This window comes from Acyrthosiphon pisum, chromosome X, assembly GCF_005508785.2.
Source record: "Acyrthosiphon pisum isolate AL4f chromosome X, pea_aphid_22Mar2018_4r6ur, whole genome shotgun sequence".
Taxonomy (NCBI): Eukaryota; Metazoa; Arthropoda; class Insecta; order Hemiptera; family Aphididae; genus Acyrthosiphon; species Acyrthosiphon pisum.
The window spans coordinates 30,577,397-30,597,578 of NC_042493.1; the positions used below are offsets into that span (position 1 = coordinate 30,577,397).

At 28.0% G+C, this 20,182-nt stretch overlaps 1 protein-coding gene across 1 annotated transcript; it reads left to right on the forward strand.

Annotated features, from left to right (window-relative positions):
* Positions 1-1,244: 1,244 nt before the first annotated feature.
* On the forward strand, positions 1,245-13,578 carry LOC100168052 (trehalase-like). Its single transcript, XM_029485084.1, has 6 exons — positions 1,245-1,342; positions 6,076-6,858; positions 7,209-7,342; positions 8,227-8,297; positions 11,295-11,855; positions 13,259-13,578. The coding sequence occupies exons 1-6, from the start codon at positions 1,245-1,247 to the stop codon at positions 13,481-13,483; spliced, it is 1,872 nt and encodes a 623-aa protein (XP_029340944.1). The 3' UTR covers positions 13,484-13,578.
* The last annotated feature ends 6,604 nt before the right edge of the window (positions 13,579-20,182 follow it).

Genomic DNA, 20,182 nt, shown 5'->3' on the forward strand with positions numbered 1-20,182 from the left:
CATTTGTTGTATTATTAAAAAAATACATTTAAAGCACATTATATTTTTCTTAAATATTTTATTGTATATATTTTTGTAAAATTTAAAACCTCGAAATAAAATATCATGTTTCTTAATATTTTTACGATAATGTAAATAAGCTAGTATGAATCTACAATAGATCTCCAGTAGATTCTACATATTATATTAAAAACTTATAAAATAAATAAATATCTTAAAATCAACAATTGTAACCATGTACCTACTGGTGAATAGCGGACGGACGGGGTCACGGGGATATAAGTTGTTCTAAACCTAAAAAGTTTTTTTATATTTTGTCATCCACGTATTTTTTTTTAAATATTTTAAGTTATATAGATATTACATTTCATGATGCAAAGGTGGGCATCTTTGAATAAGTTTAGGTTTGCGTGGGCTAACCTACGATTTTGACTCCCCAGGAGGACAGTGATCGAAATAAAGGGGCTGATTAGGTACCTACGTTAAAGTCTCTTGTATTTTTTGTATACTTAATAGTTAATACATATGAACCTTTAATTCACCAAAATAGGTATATTATATACCTACTTATAAATATTATAGTAGGCATTACTGTCCATCTAGTGTCTACTTATATATTATTTTAAATTAAATTCATATGTATTTTTTTTAATTATCTGCTTCACAATCATTTAGAGTAAAATTGTGATTTTCATTTGTAAAAAAATAAGCTTTTAACACCATAAGAAACTTTTTATAAATGGTACAATATAATTTTTTTTCAAATACTTACGATTTTTAAATCGTAGTAGAAAAAAAATTCCAGAAATAAGAATTTGAATAAATTTACAACCATACGAAAACATGTGGATAAGCACGTTCGGTCAATAACTCTATATATAAATACTTAAAGTAATAGGTAAACATTTTTAACGGAGATACCACATAAAATTACATTGTTGTTTTTTTATACAGGCACCTCTGGTACCTATTATCAAATATGTAGGTATAATATAATATTAAAAATTTAGCTCAGATATCACGTTAGACTACAGATACCTATAGTAAATCTAATCTTTGGTTAGAATGACAAAAAATAAAATTGTCCCACCAAATTCCTCAAGTTGCGTCAATATAGTGGGGTACCTATCAATGTATCATATAAATTATAAAGCGTCGCACGGAGTTGTGGGTAGCTGTCAGTTTCACGGTGAATTTGTCAGCACAGTAAGCCAAAAGAAAAAAAAAGTACGCACTGCTGCAAGATGATGGACAACAAGTATTTTATAATATTTCAAGTCTTTTTCACTTTTGGAACGTTGACTTCGTCTGAGTATATTCCATTATCTACCGCTTGTGACAGGTAAAATAGGTCTTAAATTATATTTTTGTTATATTTTAATTCCGTTAATTGCGTTCATTTGGTATAAATGGCAATTCACATATCGATGGTAAGAGACTAAAATAATTTGGTGTTTTTATCCTTTTTTTTTATGGTAGATATAAGTAGATATAATATAATATTCTATTTTTTTAACGTAATTATATTGTTTTTTTTTACAATTTAAATGGAGCTTGTTAGAAGTGGAAATTATATTTTTTATCGCCATGGTACTTACCGCGTTTGTTCATCAGGACATATTAATAATATTGTTAATTTAAATAATACTGGAATTACCTAGTTAATGATATAAATAATGACAGTTTAGTTAAGACAAATTAATTTGATATATAAAATTAAATAAATTTAATAGTTGTTAAATCGTTATAAAACCAAAAAAAAATTAGAATTTTTTATAAAATCCATTTTTACATTTTTTTTTTTTTTTGTGAAATAAAACCTGTCTTAAATGATATTCTATGATTATAAAAGATATCTATAATGTTTAAATGTAAAAAATATAAATATTTATCATTTCCAAGCTTATATAATTTGTATTCAAAAATAATTTATTGCCGAATTCTGAAAAAAAAATATTTTATTTTATTTTATCTAGGTAATCTAGAAAAAAAACTAATAATAATCATAGGTACTTAAATGTAGAATAGTAATTGGACATCGTGGGACGCGGGAACGGGGAAGTACATCAACATAAAATAATATATCAACTTTGACAAAAGTTTCAGAATACAATTAGCGAAGGTTTTTAATACAATATATTTTAAAATGTTCGCTATTTCCTTATGTTTTAATATAGGTAGGTGCGTTTTATATTATACTGTAGATACTCTTATGCTGGGTTGCATGAAATATTGATTCATTTAATCGTTTAATAAAATTTAACCAATCATCCACGGGCCCCTAATTCATTTTTAAGTAACAATTATTGATTCAATAAATGTTTTTAGTCATTGTTCATGCAATCCGGCATTAATCCTTCCAAAAAAAAATTTAAACATAAATATCTGATTGATATTCATGTGAATATATTTATATTTTATACTCTATAGTATAATAATTAAAATTATATTACAGCAATACATCTTTATGTGTTTTCTATGATATTGTATTTTATTTAAAGTATTCCTATAAAGTCGGTCAAAAAAATATCGTAATAAACAATATGTGCAAATTGTACACAATTTTACTTGGGTAACTACCTATATTATCCAAGATAAAAACTTACATTTAAAAACACGCCTCGATTGAGTTCTAGAAGTTAATGTCAGTCAACCTAAAGATTTTTACAGAATTTTTACAGGTCAAAGATTGACATTTTTTTTTTCCACAGGGGACGCACATTTTTTTTTAAAAAACGTTATTTGATATACCGCAGCCATATTTTTATTTTTAATGGGTTTGCAAGAACTGATACTGGTCGCGACCGTGAACTGCAACGCACAGCAGTCTAGTAAAAAAACATTTTTATAATAATTGTATTTAAAAATACAAATAAATATATAAAAATGTGTATTATTTTAATTCTAAAATATTTTAATCATGAAATGAATGGTTATTACCTAATGAAATATAAAATTAATAATTTATTCGATTTTATTTATAAAGAAAATAATATAATGAATATCAAAAAATAATCTGAAATATGACTGAATAATTATTTTGAATTTTAGCAAGGTTTACTAAAATAGTATTAAATTAGTAGTAATAAATAAATAAATAAATAAACAACAGTTAGCTTAAGATTAATCTAATGGTTTTTTTAAATTCCATTGTGTACCTAAATTCAAATGATATACCTACGTAATTGTTTCAAGACCTCACAAATATTATTTTTGAATTACAATAAATAATAAGTAATTCATCATTTAAAAATCCAGTATTGTCATAATTTTAAATTTAATGTCTAAAAAAGAAAATTTTTATAATATTTTTAGTTAGATTTTTGGGTTTCATCTATGAGGAAATCCGTAATCGATTTGAATGCCTTAGCTACACAAATTAAGTTTGTATACGTTAATTATAACAACAAAATAATAACATTTTTAATATTGACGAATTTCTTTATAATTTAATATTTAGACGCTCATAACAAAATATGGGTACAAACGAATAAATTCTACTAGGTACAGTGGCGCAACTAGGGCTGAAATTTTGGGGAATGCCCCCACACCCCCATATTTGTTCACTTAAAAATATAAAAAAGCATACAAAGAATATCAATTATTATTTACCCAATTATTTTTTAATACTTTTATTTTATATATTATAATATATCCCCGACATAAAATATTACGTTTCCTAATAATATTTTAGGTATAGGTAAATAATAATAATCATTATTATAAGTAGATTTTACAAGTTTTACTAAATATAGGTAGATATATTATTTGAAAGATTATAAAATAAAAACATTTCAAATGATCGATACATCAAATAAAATAAATAATTATGAAACAAATAGTTTATGAATGTAGATACCTAATCAGTAATCTTTTAAAAGTATTATTAATATATTATGTTGTTTCACATCGCGATATTGAACAAAACAATATTTTTGTTAATTTTTAATGAAAAGTATACCTATGTTATATAAGTATAATAATGTACTTGTAATTAAATATTAATAATGTACATATTACACTAATTACGTTTTAAAAATACCATGTGGTTGTCAGTAATATTGTAGTCTGGGGGTTATTTTCCTAGGGTCGGGGATTTTTTTCAGGGGATTTTTATTTCGCTCTTACCTATCTCTATGTCTATTAATATTTTAGGAAAGAACTGAATAATTTATTTTGAGGGGGCGATTACAAATTTTAAGCCCACCAGCCACCCCCCACCACAAGTGGCGCTTATACCTAGGTATATAACTTGTTTAATATTTAAAACAAAATTTAAAATTTAACAGGTGTATTATCATTGAATATGATAATAGTATAATAAGTATATTATATCATAATATTATATTATGATTGAAATTTATTAATAATGAAAATTTTATAAAAAAAAAATTACGTCCAATTTTATATATTGCCGTTCCTCGGAGTTATGGAGTGTGATGTAGAATATCCCGTGTGCACATTATAGAATAATAATAAACTTTTAGAACATAATATAAGTATTTTATGACCTGTTATTATCATTATTGTGGTGAATGATTATAGCATAAATTACGATTTTACATTTCACTTTTTCCGTCATAATCATGCGTGATTATAGATAGTAGGTAGTAGGTTAGATAGTACCTACCTATTTATCTATAATATAAATATATCATATTATGCCATATACTATATACTATTGCAGTGATCCATAATAATATATAGGTACACTCCTATACTCTATATTATATGGGCCCATATCATGTTTAGCGCATTTAGTTGTCAGTTTGTCACTTGTCACAGGTTTTTTGAATAATAATGGACCCAAACAAAAGAATACAGAGTAACTTGAATGTTTAATAAGATAAATAAAACGTGTTTTAGAGGGTGATATATTGTGTATATTATGGTATATTTTAATTATTTATCAGACATGCATTTTGGGAATTTTTTTCAGATATACATATATAGTTAAGTACGAGTCATAATAAAATAATAATTGAAATGAATAACTTGATGGTATGCTGTACCTATGCATAAATAAAAAGACTTTTTAAACATGTTCTCTTACATTTCAGGCGATCTACAGCCTTCACAGCCACATCCATAAATACATAAATGCTATATTGAGCTGGATTTTCCAGATATTTTTTTTTAAACAAAATACATTTTTATTTTTGAAAGTTTTTGTACCACATGTATAATATTCCTCTTTATATTATTGTTTGAGGTAATTATCAACACAAAAAAAATAAAATGTAAAATCAAACAGATTTATTAGTTTTATTTTTAAACTTTATGATTTATGGGAATAAATTTAAAATTCAGCAATAAATGGGTTTTGGAAAATACGACATTGTTGATAAATCTAAACCCATGTATAAGACCATACTAATATATTTTTTTTAATTAATATATATAATTTTACATTTATTTTATAATCTCAGAACTACAGTAAACATATTTTTATTCTCATACTCTATTTTCTTAATTAATTAATAAACGGTTTAGAAACATAATGTTAGTTAATTTGCATAATGCTATAGGTAACAATGTTTATTAATATCATAGCTCTCACATAATTGAAACAAAAAAAATTGGTTGTAGGTACCTAATAAGTTTATGTCAAACATCAAATAGATAAGCTTTAATCTGACCAAACTATATATAGTTATATAGTTATATCTCGATATATCGAGAAAAAATAACCAAAAAAAATCGTGGTTTCAGTTAATTAGATATCTTTATAATTCTCCTTACTTTTATGCAAGTATTTTGTATATATTTTCACATCTATTAAATTTAAAAATCAAATATCTGATAAAACCTTTATTGAAATGTGTACTTGTAAGTAGTATTTATAATTTATAGTTTATGCTTGGTACCTTGAAACTTAAACTTTAAGGAGGATTATATTCAAAAATAATAGAATACGTCTTATAAAAAAAAATGCATAATAGTTTGAAAAAGGACATTTAAATTTAGTTACAGTGAATATTATTATGATAAAATTAATAGTAGATTAATTAAAAACAGTTGAATCTAATTTCGTGAATTATATTAATATTAATATTTTTACTATTTTTGTTTCAGTCAAATTTACTGTAACGGAACATTACTGCATTATGTTCAAATGCTTAAAGTATTCCATGATTCTAAGACGTTTGTAGACATGCAAATGAAATTCTCCTTTAATGATACCATGAAAAACTTCGACCAGAAGATGAAAGATTGGAAATATACACCGACGAAATATCTTCTGGAGGAGTTCGTCAATGAATTTTTTGATAAAGAAGATTCAGAGTTGGAAGAATGGACTCCCACTGACTGGATCAAAAATAAAGAAATTGTTAATAACATTAAGGATGAAAAATTAAAAGATTGGGCAAAATATATAAATAATATGTGGCCAAATCTTGGTAGAAAGATCAGAGATGACGTACGCTTACGTCCAGAGTACTATTCAATAATATATGTTCCGAACCCATTCATAATACCAGGAGGAAGATTCCGAGAAATTTATTATTGGGATTCGTACTGGATAATTAGAGGGTTAATAATATGCGATATGCATATTACTGCTAAAGGTATAATAAGCAATTATATATCAATGGTACAAACGTTTGGGCATGTCCCAAACGGTGGAAGAATTTATTACAGTAAACGATCACAACCACCGATGCTTATCCCTATGGTAAAAAGTTATTTAGATGCAACTAATGATATGAAATTTGTAATCGAAAATATTAATGCATTGGAAATTGAATTCAACTACTGGATAACACAGCACAACGTAACGATTGGTAAAAATGGGAAAAAGTACACACTCGCAGTTTACAAGGATCTTTCAACAGGACCGCGGCCAGAATCATACAGGTAAATTCAGCTTTGTATTTGATATTTAATACTTAATACTTCAATAGATAAATAACTCATTAAAACATCATAAAAATTTTCTCCTATGAACTAATATTTAATAAATAAGTTTTAACTGTTATTTGGTTTTCGGGTTATTTTAGGGGCGTATACCCGTAAAATGAGATCGGGTATACGCAGAAAATCGAAAATCTGCTGACGGGTATACGGCGTATACCCGCGTTTCCGTACTATTACACCCCTGCTGAAATATAACTATCGACTGAATTCGTTTTTACTGCTTTAGTACATCGTATATTTCCATTATTTCTAATTTTTATAATTTCAAAATATGTTTTGTATTATAACAGGGAAGACATCAATCAATCAACACCCTTCTCAACTGTAAATGAAAAGGAAAACTTTTACTCCGAGCTCAAGGCGGCGGCAGAATCCGGGTGGGATTTTTCAAGCCGCTGGTACATCGTCAACGGAACGAATGAAGGTAAATAACTTACTAGTTTTTGTATTTATTATATATATTTCTAAAGACGAAATATATAATTATTTTATATTGATGTAAATATTATGTAATATAATAATAATTACAGTTTAGTCAAATAATATAATTTTGATACATTACGTAATAATATATTATATAATAAATAATTTGATTTCGTATATAATAATAATATGTATCTAATATTCTAATATATTCGTAATATTAATTAGGCAGTGTTCTTGTAACCATTACACACACACACACACACATATTACTCGGAATGATTTAAATTTAAATTTACACATCGAAAAAAATATAAAAAAATTATATAGTGATAAAAATCGGTAAAAAATGGAAAATTATAAAATTTATTTATCTATATCAGCTAATAGTAGAACAAGGTACTATGACTTGTACTTTGTAGGCATCTGTAATAATTATACTATTTTAGCTGACTCCTTCTTAAATTATTGGAGGGGAGAGTTCTGTGAATAGTTAATTTGTCAATAAATTCTACGTAACTACTCCTTGTCGCTATGCGTCGTATTATACGGGCCCTAATCATTATTACATTTTAAATTAAATTAATTTTAAATAAGCTGATTGTTTTTATCCAACCATTTTTAACTTAACCAAGTTATAAAAAATATATTAGTTAATTTTTAGCTCAACTTTACTTACATCTTCTTAGATTGTCTTAACTTAACGAGTTAAAAAAAATCATTAACTTGCCCTACTCTGCAGCGGGTTATATATATACACCTTCAGAAAATGGCCAAGACGTCTTTATACACTCTCTGTGCGATAATACGTTACACGATATAGTATAGAGCGGGGACTACATATTTTATTATAATACAATAAATCTCGTTATTTTGAAATTCAAGGGAAACAGATACAAGTTCGAGATATTGAGTCTTTCAAGGCTACACAACCATTTCTTATCTCCGACTTACAAGTACGTAACATAGCAAATTTACGCTCAGCAGATTACGTTTAGTTAGTTTAAAATTTAGAGTGAACTGATCTATTATTAAACTTTATGGTAAGAATATTAACTGTGTTTGTGTGTGGGTTTTTACGATACTTAAATTTTTTAGCAAGTTACGTGTATATAAGATAGCGTAAATTATAAATGCTCATAACTCACTTAACAACTGAATATACAGGGTCTTCCAAATTTCGTGTGACAAAAATGGTGGGGATTACACTGGTTCTTACGGGGCAGATCTGTCTTTTGTCACACGCAATTTGGAACATCCTGTATATATTTATATAATTTATATAGGTAACTAGCGTTATCTGCTGAGCGTGTATTCGCAATGTTACGCACTTGTAAGATGGATACAACAATTAATATCTGTGTAGCGTCTTCTTAATGTAGTTACATAATTGTAATATTACTTCAATGGGATTTCAATTGAGATCGAGATGACGAAAAATTAGAAATATCGATACTCACCAAGGTAATAAGAATCAACTGCAGTGTATAGGTTATATACCTACTACGATAAAAAACTACTTGAACATTATGAATTTTGAAAGAAAATATTTACTCTTCAGTCTTAACTAAAAGGTTCTTATTTCATTTAATGCTTGATCTTTTCAAGACCATTTTTCCTTAATTTTTTTTTAAAGCGTTCAAGTGGGAGAAAATATTACAAAAAGTATAGAAATATAAATATTTGTCTATAATTCAGTTTAATTTATTTCAAAAATATCATGTGTCTTTAAAACTAATAAAACATCACTAATTTAATGAAAAATTTAAATGATAATAAAGTCAAATGTCTTTTAATTTTTATCTCATTTCAGTAACTTGGTGTTATTTGTAGACTAGACCAGTGCTTCTCAACCTTTTTTGTTATAGGGCCCCCTCAATCAGAATCATTAATTATTTTTTCTTAACGATATACTAAATTTACATGCATTATTTCACACAAATAAAATTTTAAAATGTAAAGAAAATAAATGTTTTTTAATGTATTTTTGAAACATGCAATCTTATAGTTGTATAATACTTAAAACATATATAAACAAAAAATAATTGGTAATAACTATAAAGCTAGAAGTATCTGTTTCTGTAATTTTTATGTTATTAGTTGAAGTAGAAGTATCTGATTTTATATTCCCTTTCAACCACTTTTCCATTTTAAACTTAAAATAATATTTAACACCACACGGCCACACGATACGCCCTATAGCGAAGATACGTGACTGTATGACTATACGACTGTACTGCGAAGTCGCTAAGGCATTACAAAGTTAATCTACAATGATATCATAATTTTCGATAGTATAATAGATTATTATTATTGTTATTATACTTTAATCAGTAATCTAAAAACTCTAATGTAAGATAAACTTTCCCGATGTAATAAATAATGATTAATCATATAATGGACGGTTATAATATAATGTATACGTTATAATGTTATATTTATATAATAAATAAATAATCGAAAATATTTTAAATTAAATAAATATTTCAATGCCCCCCAGTCATACAGCCACGGCCCCCAGGTTCAGAAGCACTGGACTAGACATATTTAATTAATTTAAATATTTGGAGTTATAGATACTCATTTTAGTTACATGAGTAGTAGGTAATGGCAGTTTAAATATTATACCCAATACTTTAATAGAAACTATAATTGACGAATAAAATATATTAATTATTACTATAACATTATCATAACATATATTATAAAGGTTATAGGACTTTATATATACTTTATTATATAGGACTGTTTATAAGTTTTAACTATTGATTGGTAGGTACCTATTCAAAACTACAATACAACATTGTGGACATTAATATTTCAACAATATGAAGGACTATCGTAAATATTAAGACATTTTAGTCTGTAATTTTTTTTTTTATTAATTAACCCGCGGAAACTTAGGCCATTGGGTGATTTTTAACTGTGGGGGAGGATACTGTAGGTTTTAAACATGTGCGTTTTTAGTTTGGAAAAATTTTCAAGTGGGCACCCGTATGTATATGCCATGTCCGGTTGGGGGATGGCGGCCTTTCTCTCCAGACACCGTGACTACCCTAAGAGAAGTGACGCCCGTAGCCGGGGTTCTAACCAGCGACGGTGCGCGTCGCAACCGACGCCTTTGTCCGCTCGGCCACTCCGTCCCCATTAAGTCTATAAAGTCAGAATGTTATAGGTTATTATTACCATTATAAATATTACCGGTTATAATTTAAAAATTCTACTTTTTTCTCCTTTCGTGCACGATTTCAAAATAGTTTCATTTAGTGTATATAATCTGAAGTTTTTATTTGAATTAGAGTAGGGTCTATACTTTTATCTGTGCTCTAAACACTCTATAAAGTAAATTTTTCCAATCCATTATTACTGCATGTAAACACGTGTTTCATGTGTCTCAAGACTGACCGAACGATCCACTTTTATAACGATAATACGTTAGGTACCTCGTACCATACATACAGTCAATGTCATAAGCGATGTGTAAATACAATGTACATTACTTTAATTATACTCAATTGATACACGTTAAATGTTTATATTATTTTTAGAAACATACCCACAACGATTAATACGAAGCACATTGGTTTGATTTTATTTTTATCTGTCATACGCATAATTAAAACGTCTCAATGAATAAAATATAGTTAGGTACTTCCTGTTTGATTAAGATAATATATGATTTTCATATTCCCCACATTGGTTGGAAAATGATTTAATTTTGTTACCTATTATTTTTATTTTTATTTTTTTGTCTAATTTACATTAAAAAATTTAATATTTGAACTCAATGGTAAACGAGCGATGTATTAAATATGTAAATATATTTTACGCGTGTATCATTATAAAATGGGTAAGAGGAGTGCGATTAAGTTTCACTATATCGGATAATAGGTATTGTCTTAGGTTATGATGTGGTAAAAGACGTTGCATACAATAACTGATGTCATTGTATGATTGCAGGAGGACTCTTAAATACAAAAACGAGGTCAATCATCCCGGTTGAACTTAACGCATTACTGTATTGGAACGCAAAGATATTGAGTGATTTTTACCGAGAGATGAATAACAGCGTCAAGGCATTGATATATGAAAGCATTTCGTTAGAATGGGAAGAAGCAGTAACAGCCGTTTTATGGGACGAGGAAGTCGGAGCATGGCTAGACTTCGACATAATTAATAATATTAGACGTAACTATTTTTACCCCACAAATATATCACCGCTATGGACTGGTTGTTATGCAAAAAACAACACTGACTACCTTGTAACAAGAGTTTTAAACTATTTAAACAAATCAGAAATACTGAATACTGCTGGAGGAATACCGACAACGCTTAGGGAAACCGATCAACAGTGGGACCAGCCCAATGCATGGCCACCACTACAGTACATTGTAGTTATGGGTTTGGAAAATACAGGACACAAAGGTGCAAAACAAATGGCTTCTAAAATAGCGTATAAGTGGTTGTGCACGAACTACGTGCCATACTATAACTATACAAAAATGTATGAAAAAGTAAGTCCGGTTTGACGACATAACTAAATAAAACAATTTATCGGGTGGAAAGGGGATACTGTGCAGTGTAAACAATATTATTTTAATTCATTATAAGTATACATTTCATTCAGCCGTTTTTGACCATCAATTTGTATTTATAATTCACAACGATCATAACTATCATATAGGGGTATAATTATTTGAGACAAATGCTTAAATATGTTAAAAAAATGTGTGCACAAACATATCGATTGGTCTGCAGGACAGTAATTGAAAATGGTTTAGGTGGTTTAACTGATAGGCAGGTTTCACGTGAATTGTAGACTGTAGGGCCTAAAATACATCTGATTTCAGGGGGGACACCAGTACACCACACACTTATTAATTTCACTGATACTTTTGGGCTTCAACAGTTTTCTATAGAAAAAAAAACCTTAGGGGGTTGCAACACATGAACCTCCCCACTTTTATATACCACTTACCATGAGAGTTAGTGAGGTAACTTTTATAATTATTTTAAATCACTAAATGCAGTAAAAGCCTATGTGTGTGGTAATTATTTAAATATTTAAATATTTTTGAATGTTATCATCAACAATTAGAATATAATTTATGTAACAAAACAGTTTATAAAAATGTTCAAGGTTTTTAAAAAACAAATTTGATTATGTTTAGAAAATAATATTGGGTTCGTTAAATATACTGTTATAATATGTATATTATTATGTATGTACTTAGATCCTTTTAGTTACATTTATTATAAGAAAAAATAACTGTCTTATTCTTTAAAATTCCATTTACGATTATAATAATCAGTTTAAACTTAATTTTTTTTTAATATTTTAACATAATATTTTAGACTTAAAATAAACAATAATACATGTTCATAATATGCGCTAGTAGGTACCTATACTTAATTATATAATATTATGACAATATTCTATAAATTACGATCCTCTTACTAGTTAACTTTTCAGTAGATATTACATAAAAAATATTGCATTTCAATAGACACAGCTTAGAACAATTTAAATATATTATGTACCTGCATATTTAGTTATTTTGTACTAAAGTAGGTACCTAATTACCTTGAATTATACTATTTCTCCTTCTTTTTTTTTACAACACACTTGCCCATAGTATAGAAATAAAATAAGTAGGTAATTAACTTATGTTAACAGAATAGGTAATTAGAAAATTAAAATATTAAGTTATTTCTACAAAACTAAAAACACGTTATAAAACATGGGACACACATTTGTCATGCAGGGGACACACTTTGATTTTCAGGGGACGCAGTATTTTAGCCCCTTGTAGACTGTACATTTTTTTGATACTTGTTACTACATCTGCAGACTTATTTAAACAAATCATATTTTCGTTGGTTATCTTGTATACTAATTCGCCAAATGTTTTGACAGTACCGTGTGAATGCAGGAGGCGAAATAGGAAAGAGTACAGGCGAGTACCCTATCCAAGATGGATTTGGTTGGACAAATGGAATCATTCTCGAATTCCTCCAATTATATAACTCTACAGCCTCATCAGACGATTGGAATGTTACTGCACCACTGTGCTATGAAGTATTGCAGAAACTAATAATTGTAAAGGAAAGTAAAAATACAAATAAAATAGATAATAATTGATGTAAAAACAAATTAATAATAATAATATATAATGTAAAATGTATAATGCATTTGATTACCTTGACTCAAACTACAATCGGAAGAAAACTATAAATTTGTATTTTTAATACAAGATAATAATATTATATCCGTGTTTTGTTGCAACTTACTAGGTAGTTGAACCCATATTATAAATATAGTATAATATTAATCAACGAACAAACAAATTTCAAATTTTGATAGATAATTTTAGTAGCCTTATAATAGTCAGTCAATATTTGATTTTTAATGAAACGTTATCGTATGGTTGTGACTTGTGAGTAATTTAAATGGGTTTTTGAATGTATTTCTTGATGGTTATTAGTGGATTGTTTAGAATACTTAAATGTGACGTCAGTCTTAGATTGTTAATTATAGAATTTAACAATTTTGTTAAAAACATTTTTTGAACTCTACGTTTTCAAATTGGTAAGTTAATTTAACAAATATCTGGAATCGGAGCTAAAAATAAGTAATAATAGGTACATTAACAATAGCAATTTATAAACGGTGTGTTACAAATTTTATATAAACAGATTTTACCATGAAATATAAAAATTAGGAAAAAATTATATCTACCTATGCAAAAATGGTTTTGATTTATATTATTATCCATACAAATTACCTAGATATTAAATATTTTTTATGAATTAGAAAGCAGATAAGCAGATGTATGAAGGGTAAAATTTAAGATTAAAATGGAAATTGTTTTTGAAATAACATTAACATTCAAGTACTATGCAACAGTTTAATTTTGAATGTGGGCTACACTATATATAGTAAATTAAATATTAAAACATAAACATCATAATATTCAGACGCTTGTCTAATTTTTTTTTTTTTTGTACTTAAGCCCGGCAACTATGGCCATTAGCTGTTTTTGTTGCTTTATAGTGGAGGGGAACGGTTGGAACGGTTGGTTGAAACACGTTTTTTTTTTTAGGTTTGTCAGAATTTCAACTTGGGCACCCGTAGGCGTCCCCCATATTTTATTATTTAGTTTCTCGTAGTAAATTATGTAACATTGTTACGGGCGTTGCGAAATTGATTCCGCGATTATAGGTAAGTAGGTACGTCGAACAAAAAAATTATGAAAACAAAATAATATCATTAAACTGTTATTGATCGTCATCGATGATAACCTATTTTCCAAGTAATAGTATTAATTGATTTTACTTATAATACAATTATGAAAATAAAATATGTTTGACAAATAGACGCTGTTATACTATTCGGTGACGAATGACGATTTCCGTTTCCTGGTAAAAATAACCATTTATTTGCTAGAATTAAGGGGCCTCGCAACCACGTCTTTTTTGTCAAAAACTACTGTCTCTAATTCCAACGGTACGACAAATATCATGATTTTATTCTGAAAAAATATTCGGATTGTCCGTAATATATACAAGGAAATGGTCGAGCCACATTTTTAATTTTTGTAATATAAAATGCAATAAAAATTGTAAAAAATTAAGAAAAATTCAGAATTTCAAGCTTAAATATTTAATTAACTAAATACAATTTTTAAAATGTACCTCGACCGATGCCTCATAGATGTTGTGGAAAAAAAGAATATTTTGTCAGAATGCAAATCGAGTTAATCGTTGCGACATATTGTTGGAATTAGAATCGTGTGTTAATAAATAAACATTTTTTCATGATCACAATATTTCATACTGACATGTACGTGCGAGTGCGTGTGCCCTCTGACCGCTACAATAATTGACCCGCATGGACGCCACACACACTAATAATCATTTACGACTAACACATAGATCTCATGTGGCGACAACGAGATTAGAAATTGCCTAAATGATTCTCCTTAAATCGATGCGATGGCGAGGCCCCTTAATAAATGAAAACAAATATTAAATATGGGGACGCGTTTCTAGCTCAATTAAATAGAGGGGAACTCTGAAATCTATGAAAAAAATTAAAGCGGACTCCGTCAGCCTGCGTACAGCCCCAATTCGAGCACTGGTTAGTGATTATCATGATGAAATTAAGAAGGGGGGTAAAAACATAAATTATTGTGGATAAATTAATCATGACCTAATATGTAAAAATGAATAAAGCATTCATAATTAATAAATTAATTGATAAAAATGGTATTGCGATTAAAAATGGACAAAATATTAGTGAAGTATTAAATTTTTTTTTACTTATGTTGGTAAAAAAGAAAACAATATCAAAAAATGTTATGAAGAAAAATCATGGGAGGATAATATATTTAAATGTAATTACCACATTAAAATATTGACAGTCACAATCCAAATATTTTTTTATAACTTTAACGATGTTGACACGTATTTAATCTTCAAATAAAACGTTTAGTATATTATGTATAACTTGCACAATCAATCCTAAATATTATGGAATAAATACATGGGGCGAAGCATATGGAAATTATATCAATTCATTATAAACAACCATAAATAGCTTAATTACATTTTTGCTATACAAATCAAAATATACTAGTACTTACCTTGAAATTACGTATACCCAGGCCCGGCGGAAGGTACAGGTGAGTGGTGACACAGGCCTATGACTGGGGTGGCAATATGTAAGAGGCGGCATTTTCTTGGTGGGAGGCAGCGCCGTATTTAGAATAATATGTTGATACTTAGACTAATGCAAAAACTGAAAACCGTTTTTGAAAAACTGATGACCAAAAAAAAGAAATTATTTAACTATTAACGTCATATTTATTATTTTAAAAATAATAGCTGATATCCGGCAATTAACTAAATTTACTTTAGTTGGGATGGTTTATGTAAAAGTACAAATGTATTATACACGGAAATTAAACATAAGATATCTAACTTATATTACAATTTTATTTTTCCCTGAAATGACGACGTCACTGTCGTTAAACGTCGATAACAATAATAACATATGATATTATAATATCATAGAATAATTATTCTGTGACAATAATATACTGTACTCTGTTCAAAATAAGACCGTGAACCCGGTAGCGACCGGTTTATATATTATTATTATTATTTATTATATTGTTTAATTTTGGCGCGGCGACACGGCTTATGCGCTGATAATACTAGCAGAGGTCAACGCATTAATGTCAATAATATAATTCAAATATTATTTGTTTTTCATCCGCCGCTTTGTCATGTAATATTCCCGTAGCTCTGATTAGTCAGTGTAATATTCTGATAGTCAGGTGACTACGTGAAATATTAAGATTTGCAGGTAGCAAGACCGTTTCGTTGATGATGATGATGAGGTAAATGATAACAAATTGTAGACAGGTGTAGTGTTATTAAGTAGTTTATTAAAACGTGCTTCAATAATTCGTCTAAGTCCAAAATTACAAGTTACTACACAGAGTGACGTGAAGGTGCTTGTAGTGCATTGAAGTGAACACGTCTGAATACGGGCTGTTTTGGTCTCCCTTTTATATTCGGATCCCCGCTCCCCCTGCCTATTGATACGGTAACTCGTCTCTAGCGGATGTGGTCCATGTGGCCATCGACCTAGCCCACGCACTTGCGACATTCCTAATCTAATCTGCGTATTCGCCATAATGTACTGGTAGCTAATATGTTATCTGTATCCCATGTCCTATGGTCGTGCGAAAAGTCATATATTCTGCGAATTACGAATTTATTTATCAGCTATCACATCCTGGTCTATAGGTTACGTATATATATTTATACGTATATTTTGGCAATCCTCATATCTTGTCAAAAGATACGTGATTTGTGTTTTTTAGAAATTATAATGTGGCTTTAAAGTATTTACGCGATTATTTACTCGGTCATTTTGACAACCCGGTTAACCTTTAGTATAATCGCATATTTGCAATTTGACTATTGCCAAATTGTTTAATATATTTCTATGTTAACTATTCATATAATATTCATTATGTGTTGTGCGTAAACGGATGCTATCCGTTACAGTCGTAACCTCCTACAATATTTTTACAGTTAATTACATACAACGGTGGCTGAAAACTTACAGGTATCGTACCCATGTTATAGCACATTATCAGTGGCAACATTTGTGGGGTTGGGGAGCAAGGTGGGCATTTGCCCCCGTCTGATTTTAAAAGCGGCCCGCTGGGCTGGTGCCCAGTTGTTTTCTTTTTACCATTATTATATTTAATTAGCACAAAACATGCCTATTTTATAATATTTTCAGAAAATATTATACCACGTACCTACTAAGAAATTATTGTCACAACGATACATGTTTACTGATAATATTGGTAATTTGAATAAATTTATATTTAGACGCATGCGGGTACAGTATGTTTATTTGTGTGAGTGTGTTTTGTGAAGAAAAAAGAACATAGTAATATCTGCACAACAATAACAATAATTACTCGAATAATTATTATCGTAATGCCGTATAGTTTTATTTCTAAAATCTAAAAATTAAAATTAATACAAATTCTAAAACAACAACCGACTGGCACTCTTATTAATCATCATTAATCCCAGACTACAGTAGTTGTCTATCGTAAACTATTCATAAATTGTGTTAATTTAATTGAGTACCAAACTTATTCTACCTAAATTAAAATTTATTTTTTTCGTGACGCGTGTTTACATTAATCTTTTAATTTTGGGAAAAATATCCCCCATATTTTGCCCAAATTAAACGACTAAAAATATAAAATTACTGCAAACCATTCAAGAATCGAAAAAATAATCTAGTATGTTTGATAAGCCAGGGACTGGAACCGTACCGAAAAGAACCGGTTTTGGAACCGGAACACTTTGAATACTGGGGACTGGAACCGGACCGGAACCCTTAAATACATTTTTTTAGAAACCGAAACCGAAACCTATATTTTGATGTAGAGGTTTTTACGGTTTTTTTCGGTTCCAAAATCCAATAGATATTTTATTTATGGTGTAAGGAGGTAATAACTAATTATTAATAAATAATTATAGAATTGTAGACAGCTATAAAAGTTTATCAATGCTAACAAATAAGAATATTATTATGTGTACAAGTACAACAGAATTGTCATAAAAGAAATACCAAAAATCCAAATTGTAATTTCCATGTAATCGATATCAATATTATTATTGAATCGCAATTCACAATAGCTGATGTATAATTTCTGAAAATAATAGTAATTTGGACGTCTATAAGTGATTCAGAATTCAGAGTATGTTATCATATAAATTGTAAATTATAATTGTTACCTTACTAGTATGCCTGCATTGATAATATTAAATATCTAAACGTAATGCGGGTATCGTTAACTCTTTTTTTTCTCTGTACGACAATTCTACTAAACTGTTCTTCCGTCTTCATTAGCGTGGTAATATTGTTTAAATTTATATTTTTATATATAAGTTATAAATTATTATATCAAACTGAAACATGGGTCACCCAAGTGTGTTAAAAATTCAATCTTATTTGTTTTTTTAATAATAATTTTTTATTTATTTTAAATATTAAAATGTATTTATTTATTTTAATTTATAATTTTATAGTAATTCATTTTTTATAATATTACCTAAATTCTGAAATAGTTACACTTAATTACAAATACCTGTCATTAAAAAGAGGTTATTAATATTATGTTAATTTTTTTACATAGTACTTTATGGATAAAAAAAAAGTCAAATAATAAGGGTTAAAACCGGTATTAACCAAAACCGAAACCGAAATTCGATATTTTTGAAAACCGAAACCAGAACCGAAACCGAAATTTCCGGTTTTTAGAACCGAAACCTAAACCCAAACCGATAAAATCATAAAGGTTCCAGTTCCTGTGATAAACAGACGAAAATTGAACCAGTAAGCAAGCAATGAAAAAATATAAATATTATAATTTGTCAATACCTATATCGTATACCTAGAGTGTAAGCTACTAGTGATGAATCAGGTAAAATTGGTTTATAAATTATGCCATGATGGAGTTCATGTATTTTCAAAAATAATATTCAAAACATTTTTGTTTATCGATGGATATTGCATAATAGTTTGTAGACTTTTAATTGATATAGGTAAACAATTATTGTTTTTATAAAATATCTACTACCTTATATTTAAAATAGATGTTATACCTAGTTAATAAAAAGGGTACCATAAAAAATGTAAGTAGATAATTATAGGTGGTTGCGAGCTGTTTTTTTTTACCCATTCGGGCCGGTCAAAACCTTTGCCCCCCCTCTATTGAAAACCGAAATGACGCCACTGCACATGATATGATTTGTATGTACATTTTTGTAAAACAAAATATTATTAGTAAATTAATAAATTATGTAATTAAGAATTTTGACAATAATCGACTAATTGTTATAATATGCATATATTAGCATTTAGCGTGAATATTATTATAAAGTTATTCGATTTTACGAATTTTATTGTAAATTGTTCACTGTATGTACCTATATGTATAAAAATTATACGTATAGAGTATGTTCATAATAATATACTTTAATTAAATTATAATAATTAAATGAAATCTGAAATGCTAATTTTTTAGTAACTACAAAGATTATTATTTTTAATAGGTACTAATAAAATGTTGGTATTATTGTATACATTATTGTATCTTAATATATAACAAAAATTAAAATGGTTCTATTAGTCTGTAAAAGCGGTAAAATTGATATCCCCTTAAGGTGGTTCCAGTCTAAAGTCAAAAAAATAAAAATTCTTATCTTTTAATATATTAATTAATAGGTAGACTATAAT